We start from the raw sequence: 18,934 nt of genomic DNA on the forward strand, positions 1-18,934 counted from the left end.
CTGACCGTTAAGCTCTCAGAGTAATAAAAAAGTAGCTGTCAGTGAGAGATGTTGGAATATATGGTCCAATGAAGCACATCCCTCGCGCCCGACCCGCCCTGGCAGTGCCGTTCCCGCCCGTGTGTGTGGGTTCTGGGTGTCAAAACTGCTGCAGTGGCCCTGCAGGCATCCTACCTAGAGGTGGGTCCCCAGCTGCGCATCTGGACGCTGGTCAGCAGGTGAGGCCGGGATGCCAAGGGGAAGTGCCGTGTGCCTGGCCAGGTACCCGGGAGGCGGCTTGGGGGAGCACTGGCTGCAGGGCCTCCTTCCTTCTCCTGCTGAACTTGGAGTGCTCTTGCCAGATTATGGGCTGAGTCCTGCTAGGGAGGGTGGCCCCCCTTCCCCAAGAGGAGCCCACCCTGAGACCTGGTTGGGGGGCAGCTTAGACCCTACCTTAGACTCCAGCAGGCTGTCTTGGGAGCGTGTAATTATGGTTTTTTTGAGACAGGGTCTCCTGTTGCCCAGGCTGGAGTGCAGTCGCACCATCACAGCTACTGCAGCCTCCACCCCGCAGGCTCAGGCGATCCTCCCACCTCAGCTTCCTGAGTAGCTGAGACCACAGGTGCACACCACCATACCCAGCTAATTTTAAGATTTTTTATAGAGGCGGAGTCTCACTATGTTGCCCAGGCTGGTCTCAAACTCCTGTGCTCAAGCGATCCTCTTGCCTTGGGCTCCCAAAGTGCCGCTGGGGTTGCAAGGCTGTGAACTACCGTGCCCGGCAGAGCATTTAATATTCTCCAAATGTCTTTCCTCCTGTGCTGCCTGGGCTCACTGCTTTCTGGGGCTCTCGTGTTGCTGGTGTCCCCACCCCCACCCCCACCCCAGCTGGCCTGCTCCATTCCTGTCCCGGTGGGCTCGTGTCTGAGTGTGCGGACTGGGGGATCTTGGTGGCGATGGAGCCAAGCCCAGTGAGGCTGGGGCCACCCTCATAGTGCAAGGCCACCCAGCACCTCGCCCCTATACCCCACCCGTCCCACCAATGTGCCCCCCGCACCCCCGAGGCCAGGCCCCAAGGCTTGCTTCCATGGGCTTTGCACCACCCTCTAGGCTGTTCCCGCCTGGGCCATGCAGCGCACCTGAGGGGTCTGAGGTGACCGCTCCTCAGAGCCGCCCGGAAGCCTCCCCGGGGCGGGCCTCAACACTGCAGCCCCGTGATCTGGCCTGGCGTGGGCTTTGCTGCTTTCTCTGCCCGGTGGCCTGAGGAGCTTGAGTGCCCGCCTGCCCCCAGAGCCCTTCCACGGTCAGGGCCTGAGCTCTGTGGGTGCCATTAGGAGGAGGGTCTGCAGATCTGTGCGGTTGGGGGACCCCTGGGGCATGGAGGGGCCCATGCGTCCCTTCCCGTCCGTGCCCTGCCAGGCTGTCCTCACGGCAGCGTCGTCACAGGGGAGGAAACCAGGGCAGCGGCAGCGGCTCCTGGTACCAAGCACACCTTAAAAATGAGCCCATGGGTGTTGCAGTGAGCCGAGATCACGCCACTGCACTTCAGCCTGGGTGACAGAGCGAGACTTCGTCTCACAAAAAAAAAGAAAAAAAGAGCCTCAAGGCCTGTGCGGTTGGTCAGCGGTGGAGTCAGGTATGGGGCACACCTGATTCTGCCCTGGCTCATCCCCTGCCTTCAGAGGACAGCAAGGGCGCAGCGCACGTGGGGGCTGGCCCTGAGGTGTGGCGTTCTCTGGGCTGGGCTAGGGCAGTTCTGGGGGAGGGGCGTGTTCTGTCCCATTCCTCCAGGAGACACAGTGCCTGGGCCATCTGGCCACTTGCATGAGGGAACGTCTGTCTGCATCCCCTGGGGGCCGCTGTCCCCATCCCTGACTGCCGGATGCACCTCGGATGCTGGGGCTCTGGTCTCCGATCCTTCCTGGACTTTGTGGGGACAGCAATGGAGGAGGATGACCCCGAGGATGGGCTGGGCGCGAGGCTTGCAGCAGTTCCCAGGTTTTGCAGATAAAAATACAGGACACCCCTGCAGCATTTGGGACGTTGTCACATGGAGACCCGGCTCCTGGAGCAGGGGTGCTGGGGGCTTTCCTGACCACTGTTGCTGTTTCTCTTGACTCTGTTCCCAAAAGGGAAAAAACAAAGTTCCTCTCTGTGCTGCCTGGTCTCCTGTCTCTGACCATGGCAGACCTGGCTGTGGGTGAGCTCAGGAGAGTGGGCTGTGCCCTGGAGGGTCCCAGACAGGCAGGGACCACGGGCACCGCCCTGCCGCGCATCTCTTGGTGCTCAATGATCTTGGGGGTTGTGTCTGTTCTCCCCGAATTCTGTGGCCCCGTCCCCTATTTGTTAAAACTTACGTGTAACCCCAAAATTCACACATATGTCACTTTCCCAGTCATTTGCGGGCACGCACAGGCTGCTAAAAGCCCAAGTTGCATGGTGCTTGGGTGCCTGCTGGGGTGAGCGAGGCACCCTGCCCTCTGCCACTGCTCCCATGTTGGAAGCAAATTGTTCTTTCTCCATCTATTGAGGGCCATGCTTCTTGCATATGGGGGCTCTTGGTGATTTTGCTTTTTAGATGCCCCAGGGGGAGGTGCCGCAGTGCTGTTGAGTGTCCCTGGGCACAGGCAGGCTGGGATGGGTCCCATGGAGAGAACGTGTGTTGGACAGGCTCTGCCCCACGTAAGTTCAGTGTCGGAGAACAATAATAATTATAAAGTTCTTTGACAGAAACGTAAAATAAGGCTGTTGTGTATTGATTGGTTGCTGAAAATGTTGTGACCAGAGGCTTGTAGGAACCTGACCCTGTGTTTCCTGTAGGAACAGAGGTATGGTGTTGAGTATTAGTGGTGACTTTGTGGAACATAATTACTGCGAACAATGAGAATTGACTCTGGGTGCGTGTATATTTTTTTAACTTAAAGTAAGGTTTAGGCCAGGCATGGTGGCTCACACCTGTAATCCCAACACTTTGGGAGGCTGAGGTGGGCAGATCACTTGAGCTCAGGAGTTTGAGACCAACCTGACCACACAGCAAAACCCCATCTCTACTAAAAATACAAAAAAAGCCAGGTGTAGTGGTGCGTGCCTGTAATCCTAGCTACTTGGGAGGCCGAGGCATGAGAATCACTTGCGTGCAGGAGGCAGAGGTTGCAGTGTGTGGAGATCGCACCACTGTATCCCAGCCTGGGCAACAGAGTGAGACTCTCTCAAAACAAACAAACAAAAAAAAGTTAGGTTTATTGAGATACACGTTTCACATGGCAAACCCACTTATGTGTAGGGGCCTGTGGTTTTCCACTCATGCACAGCTGTGTGGTCGCTGCAGCTCTTCCACACCTGACATGCTTCTCTTGTGACCTTCTGCAGTCAGCCCCCTCTTCTCCCCCAGCTCCCAGCAACACTGACCTATTTTCTGTTCCTGCCGTTTTGCCTTGTCCAGAACGCGGTAGAAGTGGAATTGCACAGTATGTGGGCTTTTGAGTCTGGCGTCTTTCTTTGTTTTTGAGATAAGGTCTCAGTCTGTCACCCAGGTTGGAGTGCAGTGGTACAGCCATGACTCACTGCAGCCTCCACCTCCGAGGCTCAAGTGATCTTTCCACCTCAGCCTCCTGAACAGCCGGGACCACAGGTGTGCACCACCACACCCAGCTAAGTTTTTCATTATGTTGTCTAGGCTGGTCTCGAACTCCTGGGCTCAAGCGATCCTCCCACTTCGGACTCCCATAGTGCTGAGGTAACAGGAGTGAGCCACCATGCCCAGCCTTATAGTAATTCTTGAAATCAAGTAGTAGGAATCGTTGAACTTTGTTCCTCATTTTCAAAATTGTTTAGCCTGTTCTGGTTACTTGGCTTTCCCTTACAGAGTTTAGAATTGGCTTGTTAATTTCTACAGAAACCAAAAAGAAGTGTTTCTTTTTTTTTTCTTTTTTTGAGACAGCATCTTGCTCTGTTGCCCAGGCTGGAGTGCAGTGGTATGATCTTGGCTCACTGTATGTAGCCTCAGTCTCTTGGGCTCAAGTGATCCTCCCCACTTCAGCCTCCCTAGTAGCTAGGACTACAGGCATATGCCACCATGCCTGGCTAGTTTTATTTATTTTTGTAGAGATGGGGTCTCACTATGTTGCCCACACTAGTCTCAAACCGCTGGCCTCAAGTGATCCTCCTGCCTTGACTCCCAAAATGCTGGGATTACAGGCATGAGCCATTGTGCCCAGCCTCACCTTGCACTTTTATGTGGTAGAAATGGCTTCTTTCCTTGAACTTCATGAGCCAACTTCTGCTAGCTTCAGATTTTTCTTCTGCAGCCTCCTCACCTCCCTCAGCCTTCGTAGAACTGAAGGGAGTTAGGGCCTCGCTCTGGCTGGGGCTCTGGCTTCGGGGAATGTCTCTGCTTTGATTTCCCATCCCGGCCACTTCAGCTTTCTCTCTATCAGTACTAAGGCCGTTCAGCTGTCTTATCAGGCTTGTGTTCACTGGAGCAGCACTTTTTGTTTTTTGGAGATGAAGTCTCGCTCTGTCGCCCAGGCTGGAGTGCGGTAGCACGATCTCGGCTCGCTGCAACCTCCACCTCCTGGGTTCAAGCAGTTCTCCTGCCTCAGCCTCCCAAGTGGCTGGGACTACAGGCACGCGCCACCACACCTGGCTAATTTTTTTTTTTTTTTTTTTTTTTTTTTGAGACAGAGTCTCCCTCTGTCAGCCAGGCTGGAGTGCAGTGGCACGATCTTGGCTCACTGCAAGCTCTGCCTCCCAGGTTCACGCCATTCTCTTGCCTCAGCCTCCTGAGTAGCTGGGACTACAGGTGCCCGCCACTATGCCCGGCTAATTTTTTGTATTTTTTTAGTAGAGATGGGGTTTCACCATGTTAGCCAGGATGGCCTCGATCTCCTGACCTTGTGATCCACCTGCCTCAGCCTCCCAAAGTGTTGGGATTACAGACGTGAGCCACTGCGCCTGGCCTTCTTTTTTTTTTTTTTTTTTTTTTGTGACCAAGTCTTGCTCTGTCGCCCAGGCTGGAGTGCAGTGGCGCGATCTCGGCTCACTGCCACCTCCAGCTCTCGGATTCAAGTGATTCTCCCACCTCAGCCTCCCGAGTAGCTGGGATTACAGGCACACACCACCATGCCCGGCTAATTTTTGCATTTTTAGTAGAAATGGGGTTTCACCATGTTGGCCAGGCTGGTCTCAAACTCCTGACCTCTGGTGATCCACCTGCTTTGGCCTCCGAAAGTGCTGGGAATACAGGTGTGAGCCACTGCGCCCGACCCGCTTTTAGTTTCTTTCAGGAACTTTTCCTCTGCATTCACAACTGGGCTACCTGCTTGGTGCTGAAGACCAGGCTTTCGGTTAGGGTATCTTGGCTTTCGACGGGCCTTCCTAACTAAGCTTAGTCATTTATTTCCAGCTTTTGTTTTAAAGTGAGAGATGTGTGACCCTCAACTCTTCCCTTCACTGGACTAGTTAGAGGCCATGGCAGGGTTGCTAGTTGGCCCAATTTCAGTATTGTTGTGTCTCAGGGAATAGAGAGGCCCCAGGAGAGGGAGAGAAGTGGAGGAATGGCCAGTTCCTGGGGCAGTCGGAACACACACGTTTATCAATTAAGTTCTTAGGTGGGGTATGGCTCATGATGCCCAAAACAATTACAATAGTAACATCGAGGAGCAATGACCACAGATCGCCATCACAGATAGAATCATGGTTAAAAAGTTGGAAATGTTGAGAGAATTACCAAAACGTGACAGCAACACGTAGTGAGCACCTGCTGTTGGAAAAATGGCACCGATGGACTTGACTTGATGCAGGTTGCCACAAACCTTCAATTTGTAAGAAACACAATACCTGCAAAGCATCATCAAGCTAAGCATGATGCCCGTATAGATGTTTGGGAAATAATTGGCATCTAAACCAATCTTGGGTCCTCTCGTACAGGGATTGGCAAACTGGCCCGCTGCCTGTTTTTGATGACTCATGAGCTAAGAATGGGTTTTACGTTTTTTAATTGTTGAGAAAAAAATCAAAGGCAGAAAACTTCATGACACATGAAGATTATATGAAATTCACATTTCAGTGCTCAGAAATAAAGTGTTATGGGAACATGGCCGCACTAATGGGAGGGATTCCAGTTATTATGTGGCTGCTTTGAGCTACCGTGGTGGGGTTGAATATTTGTGATAGGGACAGGAAAAACCTAACTTTTTCCCAGTCTCACACGTTCAACACAGAACACTTCACCTCTGGTCCCTGGAATGTGTGTGGGGTTTCTCCCCACCAGCAGCCAGTCGGTTATCCAGTGATTTAACCCAATTTTGACACTGCTTACCTGGAGAGAATATTAGGTTCTGCAGCTGAAGGGCCGAGTCCCACAAGACTGTCCTCACTTCTCCTGCCTCAGCCTCCCGAGTAGCTGGGATTACAGGCGCCCACCACCACGCACAGTTAATTTTTGTATTTTTAGTAGAGACCGGGTTTCACCATATTGGCCAGGCTGGTCTCAAAATCCTGACCTCAGGTGATCCACCCACCTTGGCCTCCCAAAGTGCTGGGATTTACAGGCATGAGCCACTGTGCCCAGCCTACAAGCTGGTTATTAACAAGACCAATAAACTGAAATCTATAGCCAGACTGACAAAGAAATAGAAGCCACAAGTAACCAACATCAGGAATGACAGATGGGACATCACTACAGATCCTACTGACACGAGAAATGTGTGGCACAGAAAAGGGCTTGGTTGGACAAATTTACAAGGGTTGTTAAACATACAAAGTGCCAAAAGCCTATAGTTATTCATTCTATTACTTGTTGGCAGGTAAATATTTTGTGGAAAGTATTTGTTTATTTTTATTTTTACTTTTTGAGGTGGAGTCTCGCCCTGTTGCCCAGGCAGCAGTGCAGTGGCGCAGTCTCGGCTCACTGCAACCTCCGCCTCCCGGGCCCGAGTGATTATCCTGCTTCAGCCTCCCAAGTAGCTGGGACTAAAGGCATGCACCACCACACCTGGCTATTTTTTGTATCTTTAGTAGAGATGGGGTTTCACCATGTTGGGCAGGCTGGTCTCAAACTCCTGACCTCAAGTGATCCGCCCACCTCAGCCTCCCAAAATGCTGGGACTACAGGCTTGAGGCACTACACCCGGCCTGTGGAAAGTATTTGAGTCTGTCATGCCTTATTGAACCAGTAGTGTCAACAGTGAACTTCATTTGACCTTGTGGGCCTGACTGTCATCAGTTCTGTGAATTAAAAAAAACCTTTTTTAAAGAGATGGAGTCTCGCTCTATTGCCCAGGCTAGAGAGCAGTGGCACAGTCCTGGCCCACTGCAGCCTCAGTCTCCTGGGCTCAGGCATGAGCCCCTGTGCCTGGCCTAAAGCCGAACATCTTGACTTGCTCTCCTGTGCAGCAGCTTGATGAGTTGGCAGTGGTGAAGTTCTATTGCTTTTTTATTTTTATTATTTATTTATTTATTTATTTTTGAGACGGAGTCTTGCTCTGTCACCCAGGCTGGAGTGCAGTGGCATGATCTCGGCTCACCGCAACCTCTGCCTCCTGGGTTCAAGCAATTATCCTGCCTCAGCCTCCCAAGTAGCTGGGATTACAGGCACATGCCACCACGCCCGGCTAATTTTTGTATTTTTAGTGGAGATGAGGTTTCACCATGTTGGCCAGGCTGGTCTCGAACTCCTGACCTCATGATCCACCTGCCTCGGCCTCCCAAAGTGCTGGGATTACAGGCGTGAGTCACCGTGTCTGGCCTGCTTTTTGAAAAAGCGCCGAAATTGGAAAATTTCAGAATGAGAAGAACCGCTGTTGACTGCCATCATCAGTACGCCGGATGACTTGGGAAACTAGTTTTTGCTGCATGATGTTCTCTACGTTCTTTATGAATTCATCTTAAAGTTACAAGGCACAACCACATTTATTTGCAAAATTTATACTATGATGAAGTCACTTTGGCAACAGCTCATGTTTAAATCACAAACTGCTTTGTACAGTTTTCTTATTGTCAAGAGGTAAAATGAGAGGCAGAGTCTGCATTGCCACACAGATTTGCAGTGAGCTGCTTTTCTGGGCTCACACTGTGGTTACAGCAGAGTGTCTGTGACTTCCATGCAAGTGCAAGGGAAACGTCGACATTTCAAAATCCACTCAGCTGTATGTTAGGGAGCTCCCGCCTGAGCTTCAGTCGAAAGTGATTGGACTGTAGCGTAATCCTGTGCTGTGGTATAGGGGTCCCAAGACCACCCTCGGGTTCAGTAATTCACTAGGACTCATGGAATCCAGCAGAGCATTTCTGCCAGGGGTACAGTTCATTACAGCAAAAGGACGCAGACTCAAATCTGCAAAGGGAAGCGGCACAGGGACCGGGCTCGGGAGAGAGCAGGGGTGGGCTTCTGGCGTCTCTCCCAGCAGAGACGTGGGCGGTGTGTGGGTGTAGCAGTGGTCTGTGGCGACAGGCCTGGCGTATTTCCAACCAGGGACGCTCCCGTGAGCCTTGGTGGCGCAGGTGTTTTTAGAGGTTGGTCAGGTGGGCCTGGCTGAGCACCCGTGTGGCTGCCCTCGGTCCCTCCGTCTCAGCCCCTCCAGAGGTCAGGCTGATGCCACAAGGCACCACGGTATGTCACTGTCAGGGTAGCCTGTCTGAGGTGGCCTGAGGCCCTGGGTGAGCAGACGCTGTTGGCAGGCAGGATGCTCCAAGAGCTCCGAGGTAACGTCCTAGGAGCAGGTCAAGGGTCAGACCTCTCTGGAAGGAAGAATGCGGACAATCCAAGCCTGCTGAGCTGGCGCTTTCCAGGAAAGGGAGAACACACTGGCTACGCAGCGAGGCTGCTCACTTAGAGCTACGCACCTGGGGCTGACAGCGGGCTTGGCAGTACCTGTGTGGAAAGACACTTAGAGCTACGCACCTGGGGCTGACAGCGGGCTTGGCAGTACCTGTGTGGAAAGACGGTTACAGAGGAAACACATGAACTCACTATAAGCCAGCACTAACGGATGCACCTTTGTTGTTGATTTTGGTGATAAAGAACATTAAATTTGAACCCAATGAAGCAAAATGTCATCTCCCAAACAAGTCCTCTCATGAGTGCATCTGTATTATAGAAAGCTGCACTCAGCTTTTTTAAAAAATGTTTCTAGATGGGGTCTTGCTCTGTCACCAGGCTGGAGTGCAGTGGCACAATCTCGGCTCACTGCAAGCTCCGCCTCCCAGGTTCAAGCGATTCCCCTGACTCAGCCTCCCACGTAGCTGGGACTACAGGCACGCGCCACCACACCTGGCTAATTTTTTGTATTTCAGTAGAGACAGGCTTTCACCACGTTGGCCAGGATGGTCTCGATCTCCTGAAGCGATCTGCCCGCCTCCTGAAGTGCTGGCATCACAGGTGTGAGCCACTGCGCCTGGCCCAGTTATTTTGATTTCATCAGTATGAAATGTGTAGAAATTGTTACGTTAGTCCCTATGTAATATCCTTGGTGTGGCCTCTTGGCCTGCACAGCCTGGAGTATTTACCATCTGGACCTTTATAGGAAGCTCACCAACATGTATTTTAACCCTTGACACCTTATCTGTTACCATTTATTTAGATCTTTTGCTGATTTTTCTCACCAGTGTTTGTACTTTTCAGCATGTAGATCTTTGCACAAATCTTTTGATCTTTAAACATCTATAGATCTTTTGTAAAATTTATATTGTAAGTATTTAATTTTTCTTGGTGCTCTTGTGAATAGTACTTTTACAATTTTGATTTCCATTTGTTAGTAGTACATAGAAAGAGGACTTTTTTTTTTTTTTTTTTTTTGAGACAGAGTTTCACCCTCGTTGCCCAGGCTGGAGTGCAGTGAATGGCGTGATCTCAGCTCACTGCAACCTCCGCCTCCCGGGTTCAAGCGATTCTCCTGCCTCAGCCTCCTGAGTAGCTGGGATTACGGGCATACACCACCACACCCAGCTATTTTTTTTTTTGTATTTTTAGTGGAGATGGGGTAGCTCCATATTGGTGAGGCTGGTCTTGAACTCCCAATCTCAGGTGATCCGCCCGCCTCAGCCTCCCAAAGTGCTGGGATTACAGACGTGAGCCACCATGCCCGGCCCAAAAGAGGACTTATTTTTATATATTGACCTGTGACCTTGCAAAACTCTTACTCAGCAGTTTCAATAGCTTTTTTGTAGACTCTGGGGATTTCTGTGTAGAAAGTCACGTCATCTGCGTATAGAAAGTTTTATTTCTTCATATCCAGTCTGTGTGCCTTTCATTGATTTTTCTTCCCATTGTACTGGCTGGGACTTCCTCGATGGTCAGCAGTAGTGGTGAGAGTAGGGATACCCTTGCCACATCCCTCATCTCAGCAGAAGCAGCCCTTTTCTCACCACTGAGGATGATGCTAGCTGTAGGTTTTTTGTAAATGTCTTACCAGGCTGAGGAAGTACCGTTTAGTTCCTTGTTTGCTCAGAGTTTAATAGCGTATGTGTTGGATTTTTTCAGATTATATTCTTGCGTCTACGGAGATGGTCATAGGGCTTTTCTTACTTATTCTGTGAATATGATGAGCTACACTGGTTTTTGCATGTTTTTAAAAATTTAAGTTATATTTAGAGATGGGGTCTCACTCTGTCACCCAGGCTTGAGTGCAGTGGTACCATCATGGCTCACTGCAGCCCCAAACTCCTGGGCTTAAGCGATCTTTCTGCCTTAGCCCCCAAGCAGCTGGGGCTACAGGCACATGCTACCACACCTGCATAATTAAAAATAATTTTTTTTTAGAGATGGGGTCTGTGATGTTGCCTAAGCTGGTCTCAAACTCCTGGACTGAAGCAATCCTCCTGATTTCTTGTGTGTCTTTGGTTTTGGTATCAGGGCAATGGCGTTCTCACTGTCAGCTGGGGAGTGTTCCCTCCTTTTCTGTTTTCTGGAAGAGTTGTGTAGAATTGGTGTTAATTTTTCCTTAAATGTTTGATAGACTTCACCAATGAAGCCATCTGGGCGTAGAGTTTTTGTTGTTGTATTTCCGTAGTATGAATAGGGTTACCTGTTTCTTCTTGAATGAGCTTTGGTGTTTATATCTTTCAAGCAATTGGTTCATTTCATTTAAGCTGTCAAGTTCTGTGGCATAAAGTCCTCCATAATACTCCTTACACCCCTTCTTGTGTCAGTAGGATCCGTAGTGATGTCCCATCTGTCGTTCCTGATGTTGGTTACTTGTGGCTTCTCTCTTTGTTTCTTTGTCAGCCTGGCTATAGATTTCAGTTTATTGATCTTGTTAATAACCAGCTTGTAGGCTGGGCATGGTGGCTCATGCCTGTAATCCCAGCACTTTGGGAGACTGAGGCAGGTGGATCACCTGAGGTCAGGAGTTTGAGACCAGCCTGGCCAACATGGTGAAACCCCGTCTCTACTAAAAATACAAAAATTAACTGGGCGTGGTGGTAGGCTCCTGTAATCCCAGCTACTTGGGAGGTTGAGGCAGAAGAATCACTTGAACCCGGGAGGCGGAGGTTGCAGTGAGCTGAGATCGCTCCATTGCACTCCATCCAGCCTGGGCAACAAGAGCGAAACTTCATCTCAAACAAGCAAACACTCAGCTTTTGGTTCCTCTGATATTTTCCCCTCTACTATTTTTGTTTCACGTTATTTTTACTCTATCATTTCCTGCCTTCTTGCTTTATTTGTCCGTTTATTAAGGCATAATTTACATTCAGTACAATTCCTTTTACGTGTACAGTTCCGTGAATTTTGGAAGTCCATAGTCATGTTGTTGTACCACAGTCATGATACAGAATAGTTCCCAACTTCCCAAATTCTCACGTCTTCCACATCTTGGTTTTCCTGTGCCAGCAGCTTGTAGGTGGCCCCGCTGCACGCAGCTGTCGTGCCCGCCACCTCCCCCGAGAGGGCCTTCCGGTGCTGCAGACCCCGAGCTGCCAGGGGGCTTCACTCCTGGCCCCTGCCGAGGAGTCTTCCATCAAGTGGACGGACCCCAGCTTGTTTGTCTTTCCTCACTTAAGGGACATTTTTTCCCCCAGTTTTTGGCAAGTTTGATGCATTGTTTTGAATTTAATGTATTTGGTTTCTTGGAGTGAAAAGTTAGACCGTTGATTTGAGACCTTTTTTAAAAAAAAGTTTGAGATATCTACATGTGATGAAACCCACCAATTTTGAGTGTGTGATTCAGTGAATTCTAGCGTTTTTACCGCGTTGCACAAGCGTGGCCACATCCTGCATTCAGAACACTCCTGTAGCCGTGACACAGACCCACAGGCCCCCTGTCACTTCTGCAGGCCTTTCTGCAGGGAACGCTCACTGCTGTGCGTGTCCCCCGGGCACCGTGGCTGTGTCCCCTCTGGGCTCTCCATGCTCCTAGCCCGTTGTCCTGTGGAGCTCTATGTGGGCGTAGCCTCATCTGATCAGCTGGTTTGCTCAGGCAGCACGGGGGGCTCAGGAGCTGCATGCACAGGTGTGACTTTGCACATTGGTGCCCAAACAGGTGCGTCCTCCCAGGTGTGCACCCACAGATGTGTCCTCACGGGCGTGTGCCTGCAGGTGTGTCCTCATGGGCGTGTGCCTGCAGGTGCGTCCTCATGGGAGTGTCCTCATGGGTGTGTACCTGCAGGTGCGTCCTCGGGTGTGTCCTCATGGGAGTGTCCTCATGACTGCGGGTGCATCCTCAGGGGTGTGTCCTCACGGGCATGAGCCTGCAGGTGCGTCCTCACCGGCGTGTCCTCACGGGCATGAGCCTGCAGGTGGGTGCCAGCAGCAGGAGGGAGATGCTCTCCAGGCCCCTCCACAGGGTCCTCGCAGCACAGGTTTGGTCTCCGTGTGGACAGATGGGCTGGGCTTCTTTGGTGCTGGTCTTGCTGTATTTTGCTGAATCCCAGGCCTGTGTGGGCCTCTGGGATGATTCCAGCTGAGACAGGCCTCCTGCTCAGTCCTCCCTGCGGAGCTGATGCAGGGTGGGCTGGCGAGGGTGCTCGTGGTGCTGGTTCATGAGGACATGGCCTCACTGCCTCCCAAGCTGAGCCCCTGCGGCGGCCCCAGGAGGCCTGGAGCATCGGGGTGTCAGCACCACCAGCCTGGACTTCCCTGGGCCTTCCAGGGTAAGCCTCTGGGCTCCGGAATTTTCCGTGGCTCTCTGTCTGTGGAGCTGGTGAGAAGGCTGGAGGGCCAGATGGTTTCTTCGCTGAGGGAAGCGCTGTACTCACCTGATGGCCAATCTCGGGGCACTCCCAGTGCCTGCTGCCTGTTGCTGTCCCTGAGCTCTGGTGAGCTCTGGTGTCCCTGTCATTCCTGGAGCAACTCTGCCCTGTTTTTGAGCCTGCCTGGGCCCAGGAAGCCTCAACTGTGTTCTCTGTGTAGTCACTGCTGTTGGTTTTGGAGGGAAAGATGGGGGCCGCTGTGGGCAGGGCTGGTGGCTGGTGGTGGCCACATGGCTCTGGGGGTGTAGCATCTAGGCTGGCTGCTGCCAGTGGGAAGGTGTCCTGGGGCTCCCAGCAGGGTCTGGGCAGTGCTGGAGCTGGGCTTTGCCTGGGAAGCTGCCGCCTGGCCCCCACAGCTTCCCCAAGAAGGGCCTGAGCCCTTGGGGGCAGCTGGCGTCTGTGAGGATCCGGGATGGGGGCTGTCTGCTCCTGCTGGGAACGGCCCCTCCAGATGCATCTCCCTGGCCCTGACCCAGCCTGTCAGTCCATTTTGGTTGCAGCCACCCCTCCCTGATGGTGTGGGGGCTTCGCTTCCTCTGTTTGTTCCTCGCCTGAGGGAGCAGAGGTGAGGGGATGACACTGCCCCGCCTGAGCCCCGAGTCCCTGGGCCGCGGGAGGTGGGACTGGGTCTGGCCTTTGGTGCCACAGGTGGCACTCTCTCTGTTGCTGTTTGCAGACTACGTCTACTTTGAGAACTCCTCCAGCAACCCATACCTGATCCGGAGGATCGAGGAGCTCAACAAGGTACTGGGAGGCCCTGGTGTTGCTGCAGGGGGGTAGTGGGTGGGGGCTACGCCAGCTCCTGCCCTGTGGGTGGCCAGTGTGGGTGGCCCCCTTTCGGGGCTGATCTTGGACTGGCCACTGCACAGGCCCTTCAGTGACTCCGTCCACTGTCACCTGCACCGTGGCTCCTCCTTGGAGATACTGAGTGAGGGGCCTGGTGGCCTCATGCAGGACCCAGCGCAGCTGCCCTGAGCTGCCTGCCCACTCCACACTTGGTCTGTGGGTGCTGGGTCCCCTGAAGATGCCAGTGTCCCCTGGGGAGCCCGAGCGGAATAGCGTGATTCTGAAACCAACCAAAGGCTGCAGGAAGCCATACTCGGTGCCCCTGCCCTGCCCGAACCCTGGCAGCCAGCCCTGCAGGGCTGTGAGCTCTGCCCCCACCCCTGAGGTGTCTGCGTGGCTGGAAGCTCCCTCCCTGGTCACTCAGGCAGCCCTGCAGGGCTGTGAGCTCTGCCCCCCACCCCTGAGGTGTCTGCATGACTGGAAGCACCCTCCCTGGTCACTCAGGCAGCCCTGCAGGGCTGTGAGCTCTGCCCCCAACCCTGAGGTGTCTGCGTGGCTGGAAGTGCCCTCCCTGGTCACTCAGGCAGCCCTTGCTCCCACCTGGTTTGTGTCTGCCATGAGTCCTTGGCAGTTGCTTGCTATTTGGTCGGGGGATGTGGTTGTGCCCATGCATTGAGCCTGGCAGCACCAGATCCTTCCTGGGGGGTGGTGACACGTGGGCCCCTCAGCCCCAGCCACTCCTGGCCTCCACTGCCTCAGCACAGCCTCCGTCCCATCAGCTCGGGAGACAGAGCCGCAGATGGCCATGGAGGTGCAGGGCGCCCGCACACCCTGGGAGCCTTCTCGCTGTCCTCAGGGGTGGTGGGTGGGTCCCCCAGCCTCCCTTCTCCTCCTCCTGGTTGGAGACTTTCTAAGGGTGTTGAGGGAGGGCAGGTTGTCCCCACCAGTGGACACATGGTTCCAGCAGAGGGTGGGGTGGGGTGCTGGGTGCTTCACAGACCTCTGTGCCTGCCTGCAGGGCTCCTGAGCCCCCGATCCCCTGGAGCCAGTGGCCCGATGGCTGCCTTCTCCTAGGAGCCCTGCCCACTCGGCAGGCCTGCAGCGCTCGGGCCCTTGGTGTTCCATCTGGATGCTGCAGGCTCACCTGGGAGAAGCTGCCTTCCTGGACCTCAGGCTTGGTGGCAGCGGTGATGTGGGGTTCTTGGGATCAGAGGGGGCAGCGGGGGGAAGGTTAGCACGCCACCTCTGACGTAGCCATGCTGGGCTCCGGGCTTCCCTGGCTGCGCTTGTCGAGGGCCATTCCCTGCGGTATCTGCCACCACCTGGGGCCGAGGAGCGTGGGGTGCGACGTCTGCTCCCCTGCAGCTTCCTGGGAGGTCTGAGGGCCAGGCCTGTTTGTTGGAGGCACGGGCAATGACCTGGGTGTCTTCTGAGTCTGCCTCACTGCTCCTGCTGGGCAGGGCCTGCCCGCCTGCAGAGCAAGGCCACTTGGACTCTGGGTACTGCTGGAACGGGGCGCCGCTCCTGTGGCTGAGCCTCCTGAGTGTGGGGCAGCACTTTACGCATCCCAGCATGCGGACTGTAGGGAAACAGGTGCAGAGGGAGGTTCCTCAGCTGACGCTGAACCATGGCTGGGGGAGGTCCTGTGTCCCTCCTGGTCTGTGTAGTGGAGGGGCGGCCGGCAGACGGCACTGCTGGCCCCACACAGCCAGCTGGCAGGCAGCCCGGGGCGGGAGGCTGCAGTGCCTCCGTGGGCGCCTGGCTGAGTGCCACTGCTGGGAGGTGCCACTGTCAGGAAGGTTCCCTCGTGCTGCTTCCGGCTTCCATGTGCAGACAGTAGATTGCAGGCGTGTGCAGGCAGGGGGCTGGCTTCCGGCCCTTGGGCGATGTTCAGTTACACATGTAGCATTGCACACGCTCAGAGGCGTCCCCTTCGTCCTAGGACTCCCTCCTTCTCAGGGCCAGGGCCACATGGCGTGGGCACTTGCCTGTCTCTGGGCGGGACACCAGCCTGTGAGGGGCACGACTACTCTCTTGGACAGTTCAGGCAGGGCAGCCGAGCCAGACGCTCACCATGTGGAAAAGAACCCGCAGGCCTGCGACAGAGCGTGGCCAGTGCCCTCCACGCCAAGGAGCTCCAGGCGGGGCTTCCAGATGGGCGTAGCTGGTTGAGTACAGACCTCCCCTCTGTTCCCTGGACTGAACGCCCCCTCAAATAACAAGAAAGTGGTGCTGGGGCTCTGCACCCACAGGGCAAGGAAGGTGGGAGAGGCGGTGCCACTGGGAGGTATGGGCACAGCTTAGAAGGCAGCCAGGCGGACTGGGCAACCTGAGAGGCCCTGGCCCTGGCCTGGGTCAGGATGGGGAGAACAGGAACCATGCTGACGTGTGGCTGGCAGTGCGGAAGGCCTGTCTGGGGGTCAGGTGGACCCGCAGAGCCCTTCCCTGGGCTGGAGCAGTGGACTCAGAGGACCCAGATTTGGGGCACCAGACCCAGGCCAGCACGGTTCGTGCGGGGGCTGGAAGTGGGGATCACCTGGCTCATGGCCTGTCCCCTGGTGGGCCCCCCGGCCCCTCTTGCCTCCTTGGCTCCCGGGACCCTAGCGGCCAGACTTCTAAAGCCCACAGACCCAGCTGCTGGCATCGGGGACCCAGCAGAATGCCTGCTACCCCAGCGCCCATGGGTGCAGCCCATGCAGCGAGCTGTCCAGCACCTGGGAGGCTCCCAGGGATGAAAAGTCGCAAGACGTATGGGGCGGGGCGGGGGGGCTTTTAACATGAGGGTCAGCCAGCACATGTAAAAATTGAACTCAGAGGCTGGACGCAGGGGCTCACGCCTGTAATCCCAGCACTTTGAGAGGCCCAGGCAGGTGGATCACAAGATCAGGAGATCGAGACCATCCTGGCTAATACAGTGAAACTCCGTCTCTACTAAAAATACAAAAAGTTATCTGGGTGTGGTGGCGGGCGCCTGTGGTCCCAGCTACTTGGGAGGCTGAGGCAGGAGAATGGCGTGAACCTGGGAGGCGGAGCTTGCAGTGAGCAGAGATCGCGCCACTGCACTCCAGCCTGGGCAGCAGAGCGAGACTCTGTCTCAAAAAAATAGAAAAGTAAAAAAGGAACTCAGAGGAAGGGCCAGTGCAGGGAACAGAAGGAAACTAAAGCAAAACAAAGCCCATGAATGTTCTCAGAGAAATGGATGGGATCCATCCTGGGATGTGGTCAGATGAGAGGAAAGCTCTTGACACTTGGGTTAGGAGAAGCAACAAATGAAGAGAAAGGATCAGGTGATAAAGTTGAGGATACCGCGCAGAAGATGGGCAAAAACACAAAGAAACTAGGAGAGAAAAAAAATCAGACATCAGTCCATTGGTCCAACGTCCAGTTAATAGCAGAGAAGGAGCGAGCAAAGCAATAAAGAGGGGCCCCTTCAGGGTGTATTTAAAATTTTAGAACACGGGAGAAGAAGTGCGTTTAGAGAAAAAGCAGGTCACACAGGAAGCACCGGAGTCAAAACCCACTTTGCCTTTCGGCAGCCGCGTTCAGGTATGGAGGCTCCGCGCCCAGCCAAGCTCCGTCTCCCGGTTTCCTGACTGAGGCCTTGGAGTGCACTCCTCGGCGCCTTTCCAACACGAGGGAGGCGCAGGTTCCTCCCGCCCGGGAAGATGCGGCCCCTGGTGCAGGCAGCAAGCAGGGTGGACCCCAGCTCTGGGAGGGGCCTCGCAGGCGCCCTGATAGGAGCCCTTTCTCTTTGGGAGCTCTGCTGCCGAGCACTTTAGGGGAGAATCTGTGATGATTCCATGAAAAACTAGGCAAGTGGAGAGAAAAAGACGATGGTTAACCTCGGGAAGCACAGGCGTTCAAAGGGAGGGAAGAAAGAATGGCCTAGAGTGGCCTCACCGCCTTTACCTGTGTGTGCAGGAGCACAACACAACAGACCGCGAGTGTGACTGAGTCCGCTGTGTGCAGGAACACAACACAACAGACCCCGAGTGTGACTGAGTCTGCTGTGTGCAGGAACACAACAGAACAGACCTTGAGTGTGACTGAGTCCGCTGTGTGCAGGAGCACAACACAACACAACAGACCGCGAGTGTGACTGAGTCCGCTGTGTGCAGGAGCACAACACAACACAACAGACCCCGAGTGTGACTGAGTCCGCTGTGTGCAGGAACACAACACAACAGACCGCGAGTGTGACTGAGTCCGCTGTGTGCAGGAACAACACAACACAACAGACCCCGAGTGTGACTGAGTCCGCTGTGTGCAGGAACACAACACAACACAACAGACCCCGAGTGTGACTGAGTCCGCTGTGTGCAGGAACACAACACAACAGACCCCGAGTGTGACTGAGTCCGCTGTGTGCAGGAACACAACACAACACAACAGACCCCGAGTGTGACTGAGTCCGCTGTGTGCAGGAACACAGCAGAACAGACCTGGAGTGTGACTGAGTCCGCTGTGTGCAGGAACACAACACAACACAACAGACCCCGAGTGTGACTGAGTCCGCTGTGTGCAGGAACACAACAGAACAGACCCCGAGTGTGACTGAGTCCGCTGTGTGCAGGAACACAGCAGAACAGACCTCGAGCGTCACGGAATGCACACAGTGATCCTGGAGGGTGGGGTGCATGTGTGGCAATGGGAGGCCTGGCCTGAGGCGCCGAGCTGGTGGGAACCTGAATGCGGAAGAGCCTGGCCCCACGGTCCCAGCTGCCTGGGTGGGGTGGCTGCGGTCATGTGTTCTTGCAGGGTTCATGGCTCGCTATGACATTGGATGGTCTGTGTGTGTCACTGTGATCAGATGTGGATGTAACCCCACTGCGGTGGAGCCTGTCAGGGACACAGGAGCCAACAGAGCGAGAACCTGGCGGCCAGGGTAGGGACAGCTCGACCTGCAGGAGGGTCAGGCCACGTTGGATCATGACTTGAAGCAGAGCATGGTGGTCCCTGGGTTCACACCACTATAGTGAGCAGA

The 18,934-nt window shown here is 54.3% G+C and overlaps 1 protein-coding gene across 6 annotated transcripts in view; it reads left to right on the forward strand.

Moving 5' to 3' along the window:
* Nucleotides 1-18,934, forward strand: part of MTA1 (metastasis associated 1) — a 50,871-nt gene that overhangs the window by 4,938 nt on the left and 26,999 nt on the right. For all 6 annotated transcript variants that reach the window (XM_004055801.4, XM_019009466.4, XM_019009468.4 and 3 more), the window contains one exon: nt 13,841-13,908. In XM_004055801.4, the coding sequence (XP_004055849.1) occupies nt 13,841-13,908 (68 nt within the window). Of the gene's footprint in view, nt 1-13,840; nt 13,909-18,934 lie in introns of those variants that run through there.

This window comes from Gorilla gorilla, chromosome 15, assembly GCF_029281585.2.
Source record: "Gorilla gorilla gorilla isolate KB3781 chromosome 15, NHGRI_mGorGor1-v2.1_pri, whole genome shotgun sequence".
Classification (NCBI taxonomy): Eukaryota; Metazoa; Chordata; class Mammalia; order Primates; family Hominidae; genus Gorilla; species Gorilla gorilla.